The sequence below is a fragment of the Anomalospiza imberbis genome, chromosome 3 (assembly GCF_031753505.1).
Source record: "Anomalospiza imberbis isolate Cuckoo-Finch-1a 21T00152 chromosome 3, ASM3175350v1, whole genome shotgun sequence".
NCBI lineage: Eukaryota > Metazoa > Chordata > Aves > Passeriformes > Viduidae > Anomalospiza > Anomalospiza imberbis.
This window is the reverse complement of record NC_089683.1, coordinates 77,812,561-77,828,578: the sequence shown is the minus strand read 5'-3', so window position 1 is coordinate 77,828,578 and position 16,018 is coordinate 77,812,561. Positions and strand designations below refer to the sequence as shown.

At 45.8% G+C, this 16,018-nt stretch overlaps 2 protein-coding genes across 3 annotated transcripts; one reads left to right on the top strand and one right to left on the bottom strand.

Annotated features, from left to right (window-relative positions):
• Positions 1-170: 170 nt before the first annotated feature.
• On the top strand, positions 171-1,655 carry MAD2L1BP (MAD2L1 binding protein). The gene is made up of 2 exons (XM_068185272.1): positions 171-393; positions 1,035-1,655. Exons 1-2 carry the CDS (start codon positions 208-210, stop codon positions 1,563-1,565), a joined length of 717 nt encoding a protein of 238 aa, XP_068041373.1. The 5' UTR covers positions 171-207; the 3' UTR covers positions 1,566-1,655.
• A 1,930-nt stretch (positions 1,656-3,585) lies between these two features.
• On the bottom strand, positions 3,586-12,965 carry LOC137471167 (epoxide hydrolase 1-like). Of its 2 annotated transcripts, XM_068185268.1 has the most exons (10): positions 12,834-12,965; positions 11,488-11,511; positions 10,399-10,612; positions 9,416-9,596; positions 8,353-8,583; positions 7,854-7,983; positions 7,315-7,529; positions 5,332-5,440; positions 4,875-4,994; positions 3,586-3,911 (listed from the first exon to the last, which is right to left on the bottom strand). In XM_068185268.1, the coding sequence occupies exons 1-10, from the start codon at positions 12,860-12,862 to the stop codon at positions 3,710-3,712; spliced, it is 1,455 nt and encodes a 484-aa protein (XP_068041369.1). In that variant the 5' UTR covers positions 12,863-12,965; the 3' UTR covers positions 3,586-3,709. The 2 variants fall into 2 exon arrangements, with proteins under 2 accessions (XP_068041369.1, XP_068041368.1); XM_068185267.1 differs by lacking the exons at positions 3,586-3,911; positions 11,488-11,511 and having other exon boundaries at positions 4,855-4,994; positions 12,834-12,927.
• Positions 12,966-16,018: the final 3,053 nt, after the last annotated feature.

Sequence of the window (16,018 nt, the reverse complement as noted above, 5' to 3'; positions counted from 1 at the left end):
GGCTACATGGATACCCCGCCCCCGCCACGCCCACCAAGAGCGGTGGCGCCGCCGCCGCCGCCAGAGGGCGCGCGGTGCGACCCTCGCGCCACTCCCGTGAGGCTCCGCGGCGGCGGCGGCATTTAAACCCGCGGCGGCCGTTGCGGGGGCGCGTCACTGGCTTCTCGTTCCCGGGCGCTGGCGGGCCTGGGTCGCGGCGGCGGCGGGATGGGGCCCCAGGGGAACAGGCCTGTGCTGGGCAGCCCCGCGGTGGCCGTGGCGTTCCCGGGAGCTGTGTGCCGGGGCAGCGGCTACCGCTTCGCCTGCGAGCTCCTGAAGCACGTCCTGCACCAGCGGAACCAGCTCCCGCTGCCCTACGAGCAGCTCGCCTTCTTCTGCCGGCGGGCGGCCCAGGTGAGGGGCGGCGGCCGCGGGGTCATCCCCGTGCTCGGAGGCGGCCCCCGGGCCGGGGGACTAGGGGGGCCGTGGCATTTGGGTTTTGCTTGCGAGCTGCTGTTCTTGCTCGGGGACTCGTACAGCAACGTGTCGGCGCTTTTAAAGTAAAGCGCTTGTTGTGGCTGCATCCCTAAATGTTACCTCTTCTTTTCAAAACGAAGCAAAGGCAGCGTTAAGTTCAGGCTGCTGAAGGTGCCGACAAATTGCTCTTAATTGATTGTTTCCTAATTTCCGCTCAAAGCGTGTCGCTGCTTTGTTTGTTACCTCTAAGCAAAAAAAAAAAAAACCACCAAAAAACCAAAAAAATACTATTAAGTGATTTCAGAGAGATGGCTGATCTTTGAAAGATGAGCTTCTAATTCCTATTGGAATTAATCAGTAGTGTGATTCAGATTCCAGCTGAGTAGCTATGGATTGTGCTTTCGTGTTCTTGTATCTCCTGATGTGGAGAGATATGCATCTTCCCCATGTGGGTACCTGTAGCTCTCAAAATGAACACAAACTGCTTGTTCCTTGACTCTCTGGGATGGGCCATGCTTTCTGCAGGGTATAATACACGTTCATGACTAAATGTGTTAATATGAATTTTTGTTTTCCAGGATGGAGATGGAATTGAGAAACCACATTCCCTGGGCCTGGCAAGCAGAAAGTGCCAGCAGCTGCTGATGGAGCTGGAGGGATTGTTCCAGCACCTGGAAGTCATGTTTAGTCTGACGCTGGTTCCTCGGGTTCTTTTCCTACTTGGAGGCAATGTCATGAACCCCAAGGAGCTCTATGAGCTGAATTTGGAAGCGTTCTGTGAGGGCTCTGCTGAAGAGAGCCTCCAGACTGCGCCCTGTGTTCGCCAGCTCTTTCACCGCCTGTTTGTTGCTGATGTCTTCAGTGAACTTAAGGCTCTCCCTGTCACAGGCACTCTTGTCCTGGTCCAGGGCCACCGTGACTGTGGTGTTGAGTGGTTCCGGCCCAAGCTCGACTACCAAGTGCCAACTCGAGGGAGGAAGCTGACTGTTAAGTTGTCCTGTGATGGAGACCTCCATGTTAGTGCCTCACCTCCACAGCACAGGGCACCTGCTTGGGAGGACTATGTCTGGTTCCAAGCACCAGTGACCCTCAAAGGCTTTAGTGAATGAATGGTTTCTATGGAAATTTAATTGGAATATTGATTACTTTTTTTTTCTTTAGGTGTTAACTTTAGCAAGTGTAACCATGTATTTTTGAACGATGTCTGTCTGAATTTTTTTTTTCTTCATGGTGTCTACTGCCTTCCTGTATCTTGCTGTGCTTCTCTATTGTCCTTATTTCCTGAGTTGTTGTTGAAGACAAATCCACTTTAAGGAACAGTTGCACACAGGTCCAGCGATTCTTTAGGGACCTCTGTGGATTAGGATTTAGGGATTCTTCTGTGACATGGGATGAATTAATGTGTTGGGAGTAAAACTTCCTTGTTGTGTGCTTGCTGAACTGGTAAAGGCTGGATACATACAATCTCCACCTGAGTTTTAATGTGGCCGTTTTCTGACCCTGTCTTTGCCATGTTACCCATAGGCTCTCTTAGGTGAAGTTACTTCCTGCAAAATAACTCTCTGTGAGGAAAACCTTCTGCAGTCCTTGAAAGGTTCCCTATAGCAGGAAAACCAGAGGGCAAAACTGGAGCGGGACACGGAGGTAACATTGTTGCGGAAGAGGAATTTATTTCCAGCTGGGAAAGAATGGGGCAGGATGAAGGCGGTTCCTTTGCAAAGGGCTGGAGCTGCCAGGGCTGCCGTGGAGATGGGTGGAGCCGCTTCCAGGGGCCCCCTGGCAGCCCTGCAAGCGACGGCTGCAGCTCCAGACACTGCCTTGGCTGCAATGGTGTGCACCCCACTTGAGTAATCAAGTGCTTGTCCATCTATTTGATAAAATTACACTTTCTTATCATTCACTTTCTGTTCCTTAACACTCCAAAGTAAGACTTTTCAGCAACTGAAGAATCTTGTAGCTGTTTCTGTCTTGGAGAGGGAAAGAGACCGGTACTGTGGAGGCAGGGTAGCAATAAGCCATTTTTTTTTTTACTGTTTGCCTAACAGCCCTCACAATTGGGTAGATATAAAGGTAAGCAGTTTCTTTGCTAACCCTCTTCAGAGAAAGTTAGAAGTGCTGCTGCAATAATGGAAGATTACTCTCACTCGAGGAAGAAACTTTGACTTAAACATTTCTGAAATGCATAGAAATCAGGGGAATGCGATCAAGTTTAGCACTATCTTTACCTGACAAATTCCTGTTCTTAGTCAGACTGTATTACTTAGAATCAGAACTTGAGCCTGTTCTTCTGGGCTGGTGTCTACTGCAGAACAGGACAGGGAGAGAAGCCCTGAGAGCAGTGTGTTAGAACTAGATATCTGCTGGAGTTGTCTTCAGTCAGCTGGACTATTATCTGTGCTGTAATGAGCTTTCAGTAGCTTGAAATAACTCCATCCCATTTGAAGAGAAAAGTGAACTTATTGGTGGTGAGGGTGCTTTCTGTTACTAGTCAAAAATGGGGTGGTAAAAATCCTTTGTGAAAAGGGTGAAGGTTGAAGTAACCCTCTATGCTTGGTGCATATTTTAACTTTGACCTTTTCGAATGGAATGAGATGAAGTAGTAGGAACTTAATTTGATGTTTTTGAGCTTGGAGAACACTAGAGTGCCCTCTCTGCTGTAGTATCCATTAATATCTGTTTACAATGTGCAGTAGCTGCTTCTTAAGCTCGTTCTAGGGGAAAAACTTTGAGTGAAGAAAGCTGCCTTATGTGCAGCTGCCCACTTGAATATGAAACCTCAGGTCTCTTGAAGGAAATATAACTTGAATGTAGGAGTGTTTGTGCTCAGGAGATTAGAACCCTTTATGCTTCCACCAAAACTGCTTGTGACACATGTTTAAGAATGCAGGTGCCCAAGTGTTTAAATAAGTCTTTAAACAGAAGCATTGACCAGTTCTCTTCACCGCTCTTCGTCAGATGAGTGCAATGTTACTGCAATAAACTGTTTACATATTCTGTTGTACTTGAACTATGAATGCAGCAATGATACGGTGCTGGGAACAAAGGAACACAAGATGCTTTTTGGATTTTTTGTTTTTTTTCTTATGAAAACATTTAGAACTTTATTTTAAAAATCAGTTCTGTAATTATTATCAAAATAAAATGCTGGTTGCTATATGTGATTATTTTGAGGGATTAAACAAATCCAGTCTAGAGGTTCTGCCACTGGTAGAACCACTTGTTCCCATTCTGTGCATATATTTCAACTGCAGGCTCACAGCTGTTCCACTTTTCGGACAAACTGCATGATGTCTTGTGCCAGGAGCTTTGGTTCCTCAAAGGCAGCAAAATGCCCTCCACGTGGCATGTAAGTGTAAGTGATGATGTTCTTGTAGACATCCTTTGCCCAGACACGTGGTACATGTACAATCTCCTGAGGAAAAGCTGCAATCCCTGTGGGAACGTATACTCCAACCCTAGAAGACATAAGTTAATTGCATTGTTGAAACAAGTCCTGGGAGAAGTCTATAAAAACCTCTGTCTCTGGGAACATTCAGCTGGAGAAGTTTTCCCCACTTTGTGCAGTGCACCTCCTAGTCTGCATTCCACTGAGGAGTTTAATTTCTATTCAGGTATCATTGAGTTTTTGAAGATATCTGTAGAGGTGCAAAGTAGAGCCAACTTTGTACATAGGTTGCTCTTGAAATGTTCCCCATCTTTGAGCTTAACTTTTGTAAGCTGCAGTGTTGTGCTACATTACAAGATGCAGCACCTCTTTGAGAAATGAGCCAGCTCCTGTTTGCTTTAGAATTTGGCACCAAATGCATACCAAGTGGCCCTCTGGAGAGGAAAGGGGCTGGTTCAGTCCACCAAGAAAAAGACTCCCCCACTTGTTCAGATGCTCAGTTACTTGGAGAATTTTGCTCAGCAGCATTTTGTGGTCAGCCTCTCTTAGCATCATCTTAATGTACCAGCTGTCACAAGATGCTGGGTTTCAAGTACTGCTCTCCAAACTGCTACCCCAGGTTTGTGCTTAACTCTTGTAGTTCTTAGCTTATCCTCCTGCAAGTAGTAGCCTTCCTAGTTCAGTTTAAACTTCTCTCTGAGATGTACCCATGATCTTCTGTTTTGTTTTCACTGAACTGGGCTACAAGTCACATTTGTTTGGTGAATAAGTATATAGACTTGTGTTTTGAACACAAGACTGTGCTTGGTGCTTTGATAAGTCTTTTGCATTGTCTTGGCTGCAAGCTACCTTGTGTGCATTAGGTTCAAAAGAAAAGTGACCCTTAACTATAATTATCAAAAGCAAGTAAGAGTTTGAACTTTCATTTTTCTTAGAACTAATTAAATGTTCTGTTGTAAGTGATTAACTGTTGATATAGGCAAATGTTTCAACCTCATTTGCAAATCTACCTTGCAATTTGCCATATAATTACCTGTTATGAATTCTTGGGTCCTTGGAAAAGTTTTCTTTGTAGTATCGCATTGAGGACACAATGGATGATGTCACCCAGTAAATCATCACATTGGTCAAAAGTTCATCAAGAGAGTATTTGCTGTTGGGAGAGAGGAAGAAATTTAACTGGAAGCTGTTCCTCGGTGCTCTATACTGGGCTCATGCCCTGAAGAACTGCTGTCCCTCTTAATCTCCACTTATTTTCAAGCAGCAAATTAATTGGCACCTGTGTGTTCAGAGCAAAACTACCAGGTGCTGAAGCAGCAATGTGCAGGCAGTTTGCTGTAAGTTTAAACTAGTGCTTGTCATGTCAGCCTTTCTTCCTTAAATTTCAGCTTTGACAGGCCAGTATTTTACCTGTATCCTCATATTAGTTCCCACCAGTCATTCTTTTAATGAGACTTCTCATGGAATAAGGTCATAACCTAACATCTTACCTTTCCAAGCCTCCATCATCTTTATACAGAAATGATTTGTCTGTCCAGGTTGAGAATTTCTCCATAATATATGCAGCAAGCCCCACGGGGGAGTCATTCAGTCCACAACCTAATTGAGAAGAGCTGTTGCAGTTGCCTAGCACTGCAATGCTTCAGTGCCAGGCAACTGAACTTTCATGAAGAGTTTGGAGTTTTCTAGAGAATTCAGTAGAGAGTCTGTATTTATCTATCCCTTATGGTGCTTTATTTGCGACAAATTCCCTGCAAAGGAATTCTGGCTGTAACTGAGGGCACCACAAATTCACCTGATTCCTATGCAAAAGAAACTGAGAGCTAAAGAAGTTCTATTGGCTTCTTGGTGATGTGTGGCAGAAGGAGCAAATTCAGATGTAAAGAGATGGCAGTCTGAAAAGAAATTTCAGGTAAAATATTTGGGAGCACTGTCCTTAGGATGGGATGTATTCTGATTCTAAAATATATTTATATAACACGGCTAACAGGAATGCAACAGATTCAGCATATCATGTATATAATGGATTCTGTGGTTTTGCTTTTTGGTTTTTTTTTTTTTTAAGAGATTGCAAATTTACCTTAATCTTTGATCCAGATGATTTTTGAGAGCACTACCCTTGACTCATGGATTCTCTCATAGGGTAGCAGCCAAACTTGAACCCAGTTGAACTGTGACTTTCTTAAACTGCTCTGAACTTTGTTGATATCAGGTTTTATTGGCTGTTTTTATCAACCAGTCACTTATAAACCAAAGCTTGGATAGCTGTCAATTTTACATCTAATTATTAACTTTTATTCATAAAGAAGTTAGGATCTTGTTAAAGGGTATAGGTGTCAGATTTTTGTGCTTCTCTCCCTCCCCTGGAACTCATGGATTTATTCCTGTGCTTGGATTCTCACATTGTCTAGTTTTAATAATTTTCTTAAGGCAGTTCAATTTCTTAAGAATTCTGGGGAAGTGGTCTCAACAAAATATTTTTTGAAATTATAAAAGTTCCATTAGTGGGCCTATAGCTATTTCGTTCTGCCAGAGCTCTGATTCTTGAAGCATGATGTCCCTGTGATATTTTCCCCTGTAAATCAATTCTCCTTGTTTAAACAATTCTGTCAGATTCTTGTTCAGAGAATAGACATACTAATCTTCATTTTTCTCTGGATACCTACACTTTTTGGCCCTTAAAAACACCCAAGCAACCAAAAACACCACCACCACCACAACTCTCCCTCACCTGGCATATTGTTTATCTCCTTTTAATTCTTTGGGTTTGCAATCACTTCAAGCAATAATCTAGGCATTCATTGATATTGCAGTTTGAACTGTTTCTTCTTCTCCTTTAGTGAATTACCAGGATGGGAGACTGTTTGTTCTCTGGTCTCCAAATCTGACACCAGCCTGAGACAGCTCTGTTGTCTTTCCTGATGAGGGATTATTTCAATAAAGCAATAGCCCAGAATCCTCTCTAGCGGAGACTGATGCAAATACTTCCTTTAAGCTTTATGAAATGGCCATATCTTTCTCCACAGTCTTTATCTTCACCCCTGGCCTCAGGACATCAGCATTCTGGCTTTTCAGGTGTTTGAACTTTGTCTACCTTTTTGCAACTTTCATATTGCACCTCTTTGCTTGTGGTATTTTTCTTGTTTTCAGCCACATTTACTTCTCAAAGCTTCAATTTCAGAACCCTGTGTTTACCTTTTGAGAGACTATATGGAAAGGGCTTAATTCTCAAGGAAAGTGGCGTGCTATTAAAAAGACCTTGAAAAGTTATAGTTGAAATTTCCATTTTTTTTTGAGTGGTTTCTTTTGACTTCATTTTATACAGTTCTCGTCCCCATGAGCTCATTGCCCACATGAATCTTGTACGCAAGTCACCAGAACTCATTGCTTCTTAAATTTGGCTGGCTTTTGTTTTCATGTACCACGAGTGATTAGTGTACCATGTTCACAGGGAAATAGAGAAGGTACATTACCTGCAGTGTCTGGTTTGGTGGCTTGGATGTGTAAGTATCCAGACTCTCGCAGGACATCATATATGTTCTTCTGCATGAAAGGGTAGAGACGTCGAGCATCTTCCCTACTGAAGCCTACAAGCCATGGTACATAAGCCCCAAGCATTGTACTAATCACCTTTCCCAAACCTTCTGTGGTGATGAAAACAAGATTCAGATGAAGCCCTTTCACAGACCTAAAAGTAAGTTAAGGAATAGAGGGTTAAATCCAGCAATTTTCTGTCTCCAAGTTTTCTAGAAAACAAGTCTGACTGCAGCTGTGAGATAAACACTAGACTGAATCAAATACACCAAGCCCTTCCGGTTCATCATGATAAAAAAAAAAAAAAATTCAATACAAAGCATATGAATGCAATTGAATATGCAGGATGGGGTTGTCCCTGAAGGAAACAGAGCAGAAGGGGATGAGAAGCAGGCAAACAGAAGGTAGGACTATGGAGCCAGAAGGTAGGGTAGGAACTGGAGGCAGCTTTTCTGCACTGATTTTCTTTGCTACTTACTGTGGCAGCATCTGGGCCATGTTTGTGGCAACGCGAGATCCCCAGTCTCCTCCCTGTAGGTAGTATTCCTTGAAGCCCAATCTGTTCATCAGCTTATGAAATATCCGAGCAGTTGCTATGGAGTCAAACTCTGTAGGTAAAGGGAAACACAGGAGACCTGTTGGTCCTAGTCTTGCTCCCCTGGCCAAAGACTGTGACCTGACCGGGGCATGTGTATGTGGAGCTGTGGGAAGGGACAGTGTACAATGCTGCTCTGCCTCACTCCTTGGAAAGAAACTGAGCACAAGATGAAAGAAATTAATTGGAAAGTGAAATCAGACCTGTCTTCCAGTTAACATTGTGTTGCAAATCTCCACAGCCTGCCCCAGAGCCTCATCCACATGGGCCTTAGTGAAGAGCCAGGCATCTGCACTACAAACTGCGGTGCCCAGGGCTGCCTGGGATGGTTGAGGTGTTACTCCAAAAACTGCAATTCCAACAGAGCTTTTTCATTGCTTACCTTTCTGGTGAGGGGCCTCTGAGAAACCGTATCCTGGGATGGAGGGGCAGATGACCTCAAACACCACATCACCCTCATTCAGGCCGTGCTTGGCTGGCTCCGTGAGCAGAGGGATGATCTTGTAGAACTCATAGAAGGAGCCGGGCCAGCCATGGACCATCAACAGAGGTCGAACCGCTTGACCATGAGGAACATAAGATGGCTTCACATGGATAAAATGGATATCAATCCCTGCCACACATCCAAGAAAGAAAAATTAAAGGTCTGTGACCACAGTTTCTGCTCTGCATTCTGTAGAAGGAGGAAGGCAAAACTGTAATTAGCATCTGCAGCAGAAGTTCCACAATCAGCCCACTGCAAGAAGATGCTTGGCTGAAACGGGATGCCTGGCATAGTATCAGTTGTCTCATCTTTTACATACAGAGAGAGATATTGGCCCCAGCCACAGTTATTGGGGTCATTGGAGATTAGCATCCATCTCCTGGTGTTACTGTATGTAAGTAAGAACTGCACTTGAATGAATAGCATAATGTGGGTAAGATATATGCAAAAACATTACAGTAGTTAAAAGAGAAACATGAAAAAGGGAATGATAGAAGTCTAACATAGAGATCACTTATGTAAAGTCTTTCTATCCTAGTCTAGACATCATTTATGTAAAGTCTGGCTACCCTAATCTAGAAATCATTTATGTAAAGTCTGGCTAAACTCACCTGGCTAAACTACTGTGCGGTGGGGAGGGATATTCCAGCCTCAGTCTGGCTAAATTTCACAGTTTTCAAAGGTGGCTTCAAGGCAATCACTGAAGAGCACCTCATCGTTAGTTAGCATGGGTTCAGAGCTAAATGAAGCCCATCTTGAAGCAGACCTAATCTTATTGCCACTGTGTAATGGTCTTAATCCCTATAAGGTTATTAATAATAGAGCCTCCAGTAGTTGTATTTCACTTGTATCACTAAGCTGTTATGCATAGGTTATCTCAAATATTGTCACTTTTTACATCTCCCCCTTCTTGCTGTGCACTTCTGCGTGAGACCTGTTCAAGGCACAGAGCCCCCCTCACCTTCAATGGTGGTGTGGAAGTGGGGGTATTTGTTCAGCACTTCCACTTGCTTGCGCCAGTCAAACTGATTCCTCCAGTAGGCCACCACCTTCCGCAGGTAGCTGGAGTTGAAGCCGTAGTGGAAGGCAGCTCCTTCCACGGGCTGTGTGAAGCGGAACCGATCCAGGCGCTGATGCAGATCCTGTGGAAAGAAGCCCTTCTTGCCAGGCTGGCCAGCTGCTGGCAGGTGCCCTGTGCCAGGGCAGGCACAGACAGGCTCTCCTGGCTCTGTTGGCTTTTGTATTGCTCTCTGGGACACCACAAGCCCTCCTGAAGAAGTGCCATACTCTAATTGACTGCCTGGATTGTTTATATGGGGAATACAACTTTCTACAAGTTACAAGTTCCCCATGGGCACCCAGGAGTACTGGGTCCTACTCTTGGCTTGCTGCTAACTCACTTCAGGGTTTTTGGCACTAGGAGCTTGGCAGCACTGCTGGCTGGGAGAATAAGAATCTCACCTTGAGCTGCTGGCTGCTGCTTGGTCAGATAATTAGAGACAGGCATGCAGGGATGGAGGAGCTATGACTCAGTCAAGACACCATCCTTCTTCAGTCTTACAGCCCTTTCCTCTGTGGAAGCCCCTCAGTCCTGCCCTACTGGTGCCACTGCTGTCCCAATGCCCTCCTGCCCTCCTCCACCATCCACAGACCCACTGTCAAAGTCTGCTGCTCAAAGCGTGGCCTTTCTGCAGGAGAAGCCCCAGCTTGCACAGTGGGGCTGCTGTCTCAGAAAGTCTATAGGGGACATTGTAAGGGACTGGAGCTCAAATCCCCTTCATAAATGGTGAGCCAGAGCATCATCTAATGGAGGTGGGTAGCTGCCCTGGCACATGGAAGTGCCCTGCTATCACCCCCAAGGCATCACCTCGAGGCAGTGAGGTGGCTGATGGACTGCCTCCCCTTGCAGCTTTCTGCCCCTCCTTATCCCCCAGCCAGTGGTACCTCGATTTCTTTGTCAGATGTTTCAATCTTGAAGGGACGGATGCTTGTGTCTTCTTTCCCTTTGGGGGGCCTTTCGCCTGCGCCCCACCACCCATCGCCCACATCAATAGTCTCGATCTTGCGTCCAGATCTGAGCCAGTAAAGCAGCATCCCTCCAACCCCCAGGGCAGCCACAGGGACCAGGACTGCATTCTTCTGAGAATAGTCAAAAGGCCTGGGGAGGCACAAAATTGCTTGTGTTCAACAACAGCAGCGTCAAAGGGACTTATGCTGAGGCTTGTTTGCACATCCATAGGGAATGAGCAGGGACAAATGCCTCCAAATCCCAAGCAGTCAGCACGGACTGGGCATTTCTGTTATTTTTGAAGATCACAGGTAAGATTTGGGGCAGGGTTCTATCTACCAAGGCTTCTTAGGGCTCTCAAGTCCTTGCTGATCAGGACTTGCTGATCACAAGTCTTCCTTGTCCCTTTCCTTGTGAACCAGGATGCCCAGGGGGAGAAAGTTCAATAGGATATGGGCCAAGCTACTTTGAGGCAGGTACTGCAGTGAATGAGACAGTAGCAACTGGACTTGTCCAGGAATAAAAACTGCATGGCAGAATGGGCTGAGGAGCAGGAGGAGAGACAAAAGTCTTCAACTGCTGAAGAGAACTGCATGTGCTGGACATGTTCCTCTTGCCAGTGTTTCATACACAGCTCCCCTACAGATTCAATCATCTCTTAGGGCAATCCTGGCTCTCCCCCGTAGCTCTCACGTAAGGAGTGTCTGCTGGTGCCCCTGTTTCTGTTCTGAACAGCAAGGTCCCACACTTGAGGTGTGGGAGCCAAGTTGCCAGAGCTGGAGTTGACAGACGTGCAGTCCTAAATGTAGTGTACCTTCCCATCCCTCTGACTTGTGTTTCAAGTTCTCCAGCTTCCCCTGGGGATTAGTAGAGGTGTCTGGGGCTCCTGCAGGGGGCTGCAAGGGGGCTGTGAGTAAAGATTTTGTTGCTGTTGTCATCCAGAGTACAGAAGGGATGATGCTGTGCCCCAATCAGGGCACTAACCAAAAGAGGAGGCCGCAGCACAGAACAGCTGTTCCACTCACCTGATCCGGGACATGATGCTCTCCCTACAAAAGGGGAAAAAACAAAACATCCTTACAGTCTGACAGTGTTGTCCTATTCCAGCCCTTCTGGATGGTGCAAAGAATGTCCCCTGCCAGCACCACTCATTGCCCAGGGATGTGATCAGAAGCTCTTTAGCCACCTGGCAACGTCTGCCATTATTTTTCCTATTCTTTGGATAGGATGGGCAGAGAGGGGCTCACAAAGCACTGCCTCTGTACAAAAAAAGTGTTTCTGGGCTGTGCTTTAGCTAGATAATTTGTTGCCATAATATTCCCTCCTTCAGCACAACTTAGATGAAAGGCAGTAAACAACTGCATAGGTGTCCTTGCGGTGTTTCATCCTGTGAGCAGCCGTGTAACTTCAGCCAAGAAAATTGTTTACTTTGACTGCTGTGTTGCAATAGGTGCACAGCCTCAGCAGGGCAGTTCCGAGCTCCAGGGCTGTTCTGCTCCCAGCCATGTGGTACTGATCGTGCTGCAGGGCTGGCACCAGCAGAGGCTTGTGGATCCTTCCCTGTCCAGAGTTTAAGGAGCTGCTGTACCTTTGACACTTTTAGCTATTCCTGACTGGATATCAAGCCTTTAGGTCTTCCGTCTGCTAGGAAAAGAAAGTATCCTCCTCGGTTCCCTTTAAGCCTAGTAGCTTCTGGTACAAAAGCACAATCTAAAATCTAGCAACAATAGAAGCAAGCCTTGTTACTCTGCCTTGTGGGACACAGCTACATTAGGAAGTTCTTTGGTACAATAGTACTTTGAGAAAACAAACCAGAACAAGTACCAAAAAGGAAAACCACTTGCTAATCCATGAAATACCAACTCCACTGGGTGTTTGTTATCACCTAGAATTGTTTCCCTCTGCTGCCTTTAGTCCTGAACCTGGAGCCTGTACTGGATATCTCAGTAACCTCCAAGGCAATTTGCTAACATTTGCTGAGACAGCCGATTGTGTGATTTTTTTCCCCCTTAAATCACTTCCAGACATGGAAGAACAGGGCTCCTAAGAACAAACAGCTTATATAACAGGTAGGAATAGCCCCCTGCACTTACATCCTGGAGGTCGATGAGCAGAGCTACGGAACCGGCTACGAAGGCACTAGCACAAACCCTGCGCTGCTAACAAAGCAAGCCTGTCCCAGAAGCAGCTCTCGGAGCGACACAAAACAAGGCTCAGTGGATCAACACCTCCTCCGCACTCATGCTCAGCAGAGCTCAGCTGCCTGCTCCCACCCTCCCACCACCTGGTGACCCTCCCGGGGCTTTCACGCAGCCCCAAGCCCAGGGAGCCCAGTCTGGAGTCCCCGCTCCCCGTGCCGAGGAGATCTCACCATGCGTTTGGAAGGATCTCCCGCCACATGTCTGCTCGCCCTTGCCTGGCCGCTGCTCCCAGTGAGAGCACAATCCCAGTTTCTCCTCTCTGGCCTTCTCTTCCGCAGTGACGTTTTCTCGGGGACAACGCAAACTACCTCGTCCATCAGTGCCACCTATTGCCCGAGTGTGCAGCTGCAAGCTGAGCTCGACCGAGGCCGAGTCCTGCATGCAGCAGGAGCAGCCCTGTGCGCCAGCGCAGACTGGATGCCAAAGGGAGCGAGAGCAGCCCTGCAGAGGCTGCCCTGAGCTCCTCGGCTCAGCCGGTGACAGCACCGCGTCCTTACAGCGAAGGCCAGCTGGGTTATACAGCCCGTACAAAGCCCTGCAGCGAGAACTTCAGCCAGCAGCCTGAGGAAAGGGATTCTTCACTCTCCTCAGCGCTCCTGAGACCACGCCTGGATTGCCACTGCCACTTCTGGCCTTGCTGGTAGAAGACAGCCTGCAGCGGGCCCAGCCTTGGAGGTACAGGGCCACCAAGCTGCTGGCTGGGACATGTGGTGTACGAGGAAGGCGAAGAAGCATCTTCATCCTGGAGAGGAAAGAGTAAAGGGTGGGATCTTATTGCTGTCTACAGTTAAACCACTGAAAAGCTGAGGGAAAATGGACCCAGAGTTGTCGCGGAGAAGCAGCAGGTGAAGGACAAAATATAAGGACCCAAATTGTAACAAGAGAAGTTAAGGTTAGATATGAGGAGAAATTAGTTCTCCACCGAGGTATTGAGATTCTGGGACAGGGGTCTAGAGAGGAAGTGGGATTTTCACCCTTGGAGGCATTCCAAATTTGACAGGAACAAAAGCACTGAACAATCTGACCTGTTCGGAGCAGGTGTTGGGATGCGGTCACCTCCAGGTGTCTCTTGCAACCTGCATATGACTTGGCTGTATTCCAGGTGCACCCATGATTTTCAGCAGCCAAAACATAAAGGAAAAGTTCAGTTTTTAATTTTCTACAGAAATCAATGCTATGTTTTAATTCAGGTACCGAGATTTCATTTTCCTTGTGTTTGATAAAATAGTCCTGGATAAAGGCTTCTCCTTCATAGGAATTTGACAGCTTGGGTAAATGAGTTCAAAGCCTAAGGAGTATTGGGTGGGGGGAAAGTGAGCAGAAGAGCAGTATGGAAAAAAGAGTGCATACATGAAAGTGGAAGGTGAATCACTACATATGCTCAATATTGTGCCTTTTACATTTTCAACAAGAATATGTACTTCAGTAAGGACTATTCTCCTTGCTTCCTTAAGTGGCAGAGCAGTGGCAGGGAGACTGTCACCAGGGTTTTATTTACTTACAGTCAAGGAAGACTGATATTCATCCTTCTGTTACTTTGTTCTGCCTCTCAGAAGCCTCTAGTTAAAGATTCTTTTACACTGTGCTGTCTCCGTTATTAAGCTTCCAAATAAAATACATTAGTGGAAGGCTTTATAAACAAGAGAGAGAATTACAAGAGTAGGAGGAACAAAAATGAACCACAGCTTTCTAGCTTTTTTATGTTGACAACTTATGTTCCCAGGCAAGTATATAGTAAAAGAAACATTTACACTGCATAAAATCAACAATAACCCTGTGGGTTTCCTAAAGCAAAATGTTGTTAAATCAAAACTTTGTAATGTGCCTAAGTAGTGATTCATGAACATGCCTTCAGTTATTTACCAATGTTTATGAATCCAGTCCCCGTGGCAAAAAGCACGTGAAACACTTCCAAGACCTCCACAATCGGGGAGTCAACAATGGTTCAAAACAAAATATTCACTAAGTTCTTCCACATAAACAGTTACCTCTGATTATCCCACCAGGTACGAGGGCTGATGATTGCTACCTCTTGGTGCAAACTTGCTCCCATTTTGTTATTTTGTGCTGCAGCCCTTGAGTACTGTGCAGCCTGCCTCTCCTTCCAGTACAGCAACTCTGAACTGCATGTACCTGGGTGTTCTTTCTGCTGCCACTTCTGTGCTACCCTGCCTTCAGGACATGAGTTTGGATTTGAACAACCACATTGCCATCAGAATGTGTCATGAATGGCATTGGATGCAAATATTCCAGATCTGAAGGGCACTGTTACTGCCTTCTGCCATGAACTGTGGTCACTTTGCCATTATTACTCAGACAGTGCCTCTCAGGTGCCATGTGAGTCTTGACTGGCTACTGACCAGTTTGGGGTAGTCAAAGCTTCTATGCAGGGTAGCACTTTAGATGTGCATAGGCACTCTCCAAGCCATTTTCATTCAAACAGCACATGGGAAGTTTTTAGCATATGGTTGATTTATCATTATTGATTTTGTAATCATTAAGTGCCCTTGAACACTCACACTCAGCCCTGCCCTTCTGTTAAGGAATTAGCATACCAAACTGCAGAGCTGAAGGTGATAATACCCCACCCTGCAACAGAATTGATTAAATTACAAGGTCAGAGACTTTTTGAAAATTTTACTGGGGAAATGAAATAAAGCTTTCTGAAGAGAAAGCATATGGTAAAGGACTCTAGTCTTTTAAGCATACTGTTTCATACTGTTGCATGAAAAGTTTAAGCTTGTTAGAGGGTGGAGAACTGATCCTTCTCCCTGGTCCAACATGTGATAAAAGTACTGGGAGTGTATGGAAAGTGGTGGGGTTCCTAACAGTGCTCAAGAAGGAGCTGATACCCTATTGGCCTTCTCCCAAATTCTTGTCATTCATTCCAAAATTTAGAGATCAGGCCCGACACAAAAAAACTCTTGGAACCACCCCCAGCTTACAAGTTCAAGTATCAAAAATAGTTGTGTAAATTACCTAATATTAGATAACGTTAAACTTCACAGAAGGGAAGTGTTGCCACCAAGAACACACTGGAAATCATGGACGATCTTTTTGACCCTTGGGTGCTGAAAGATTGCTGTATGTATTCCTGCCTGGTCCCGAGCCTGATTGTCCTGCAGTTTTTGGACTTAAGAGGGCTGGAGGGAATAAACTTCATAAAGGGATATTAACTAGATTTATGAATAGGAGTTGCCCCTTACAGGAGTTTCAGCATGCTTTCCGCTTCTTTCCTTTCTTCTCTATCTACTAGATGGGAGCAGGAGAGGAAAGGTCCCAGTGCGGTGGTTCCAGTCTATCGTCCTGAGATATAGGGTGGCTGTCCGAGGCTCGATAAGCTGAGTGTCTCAAA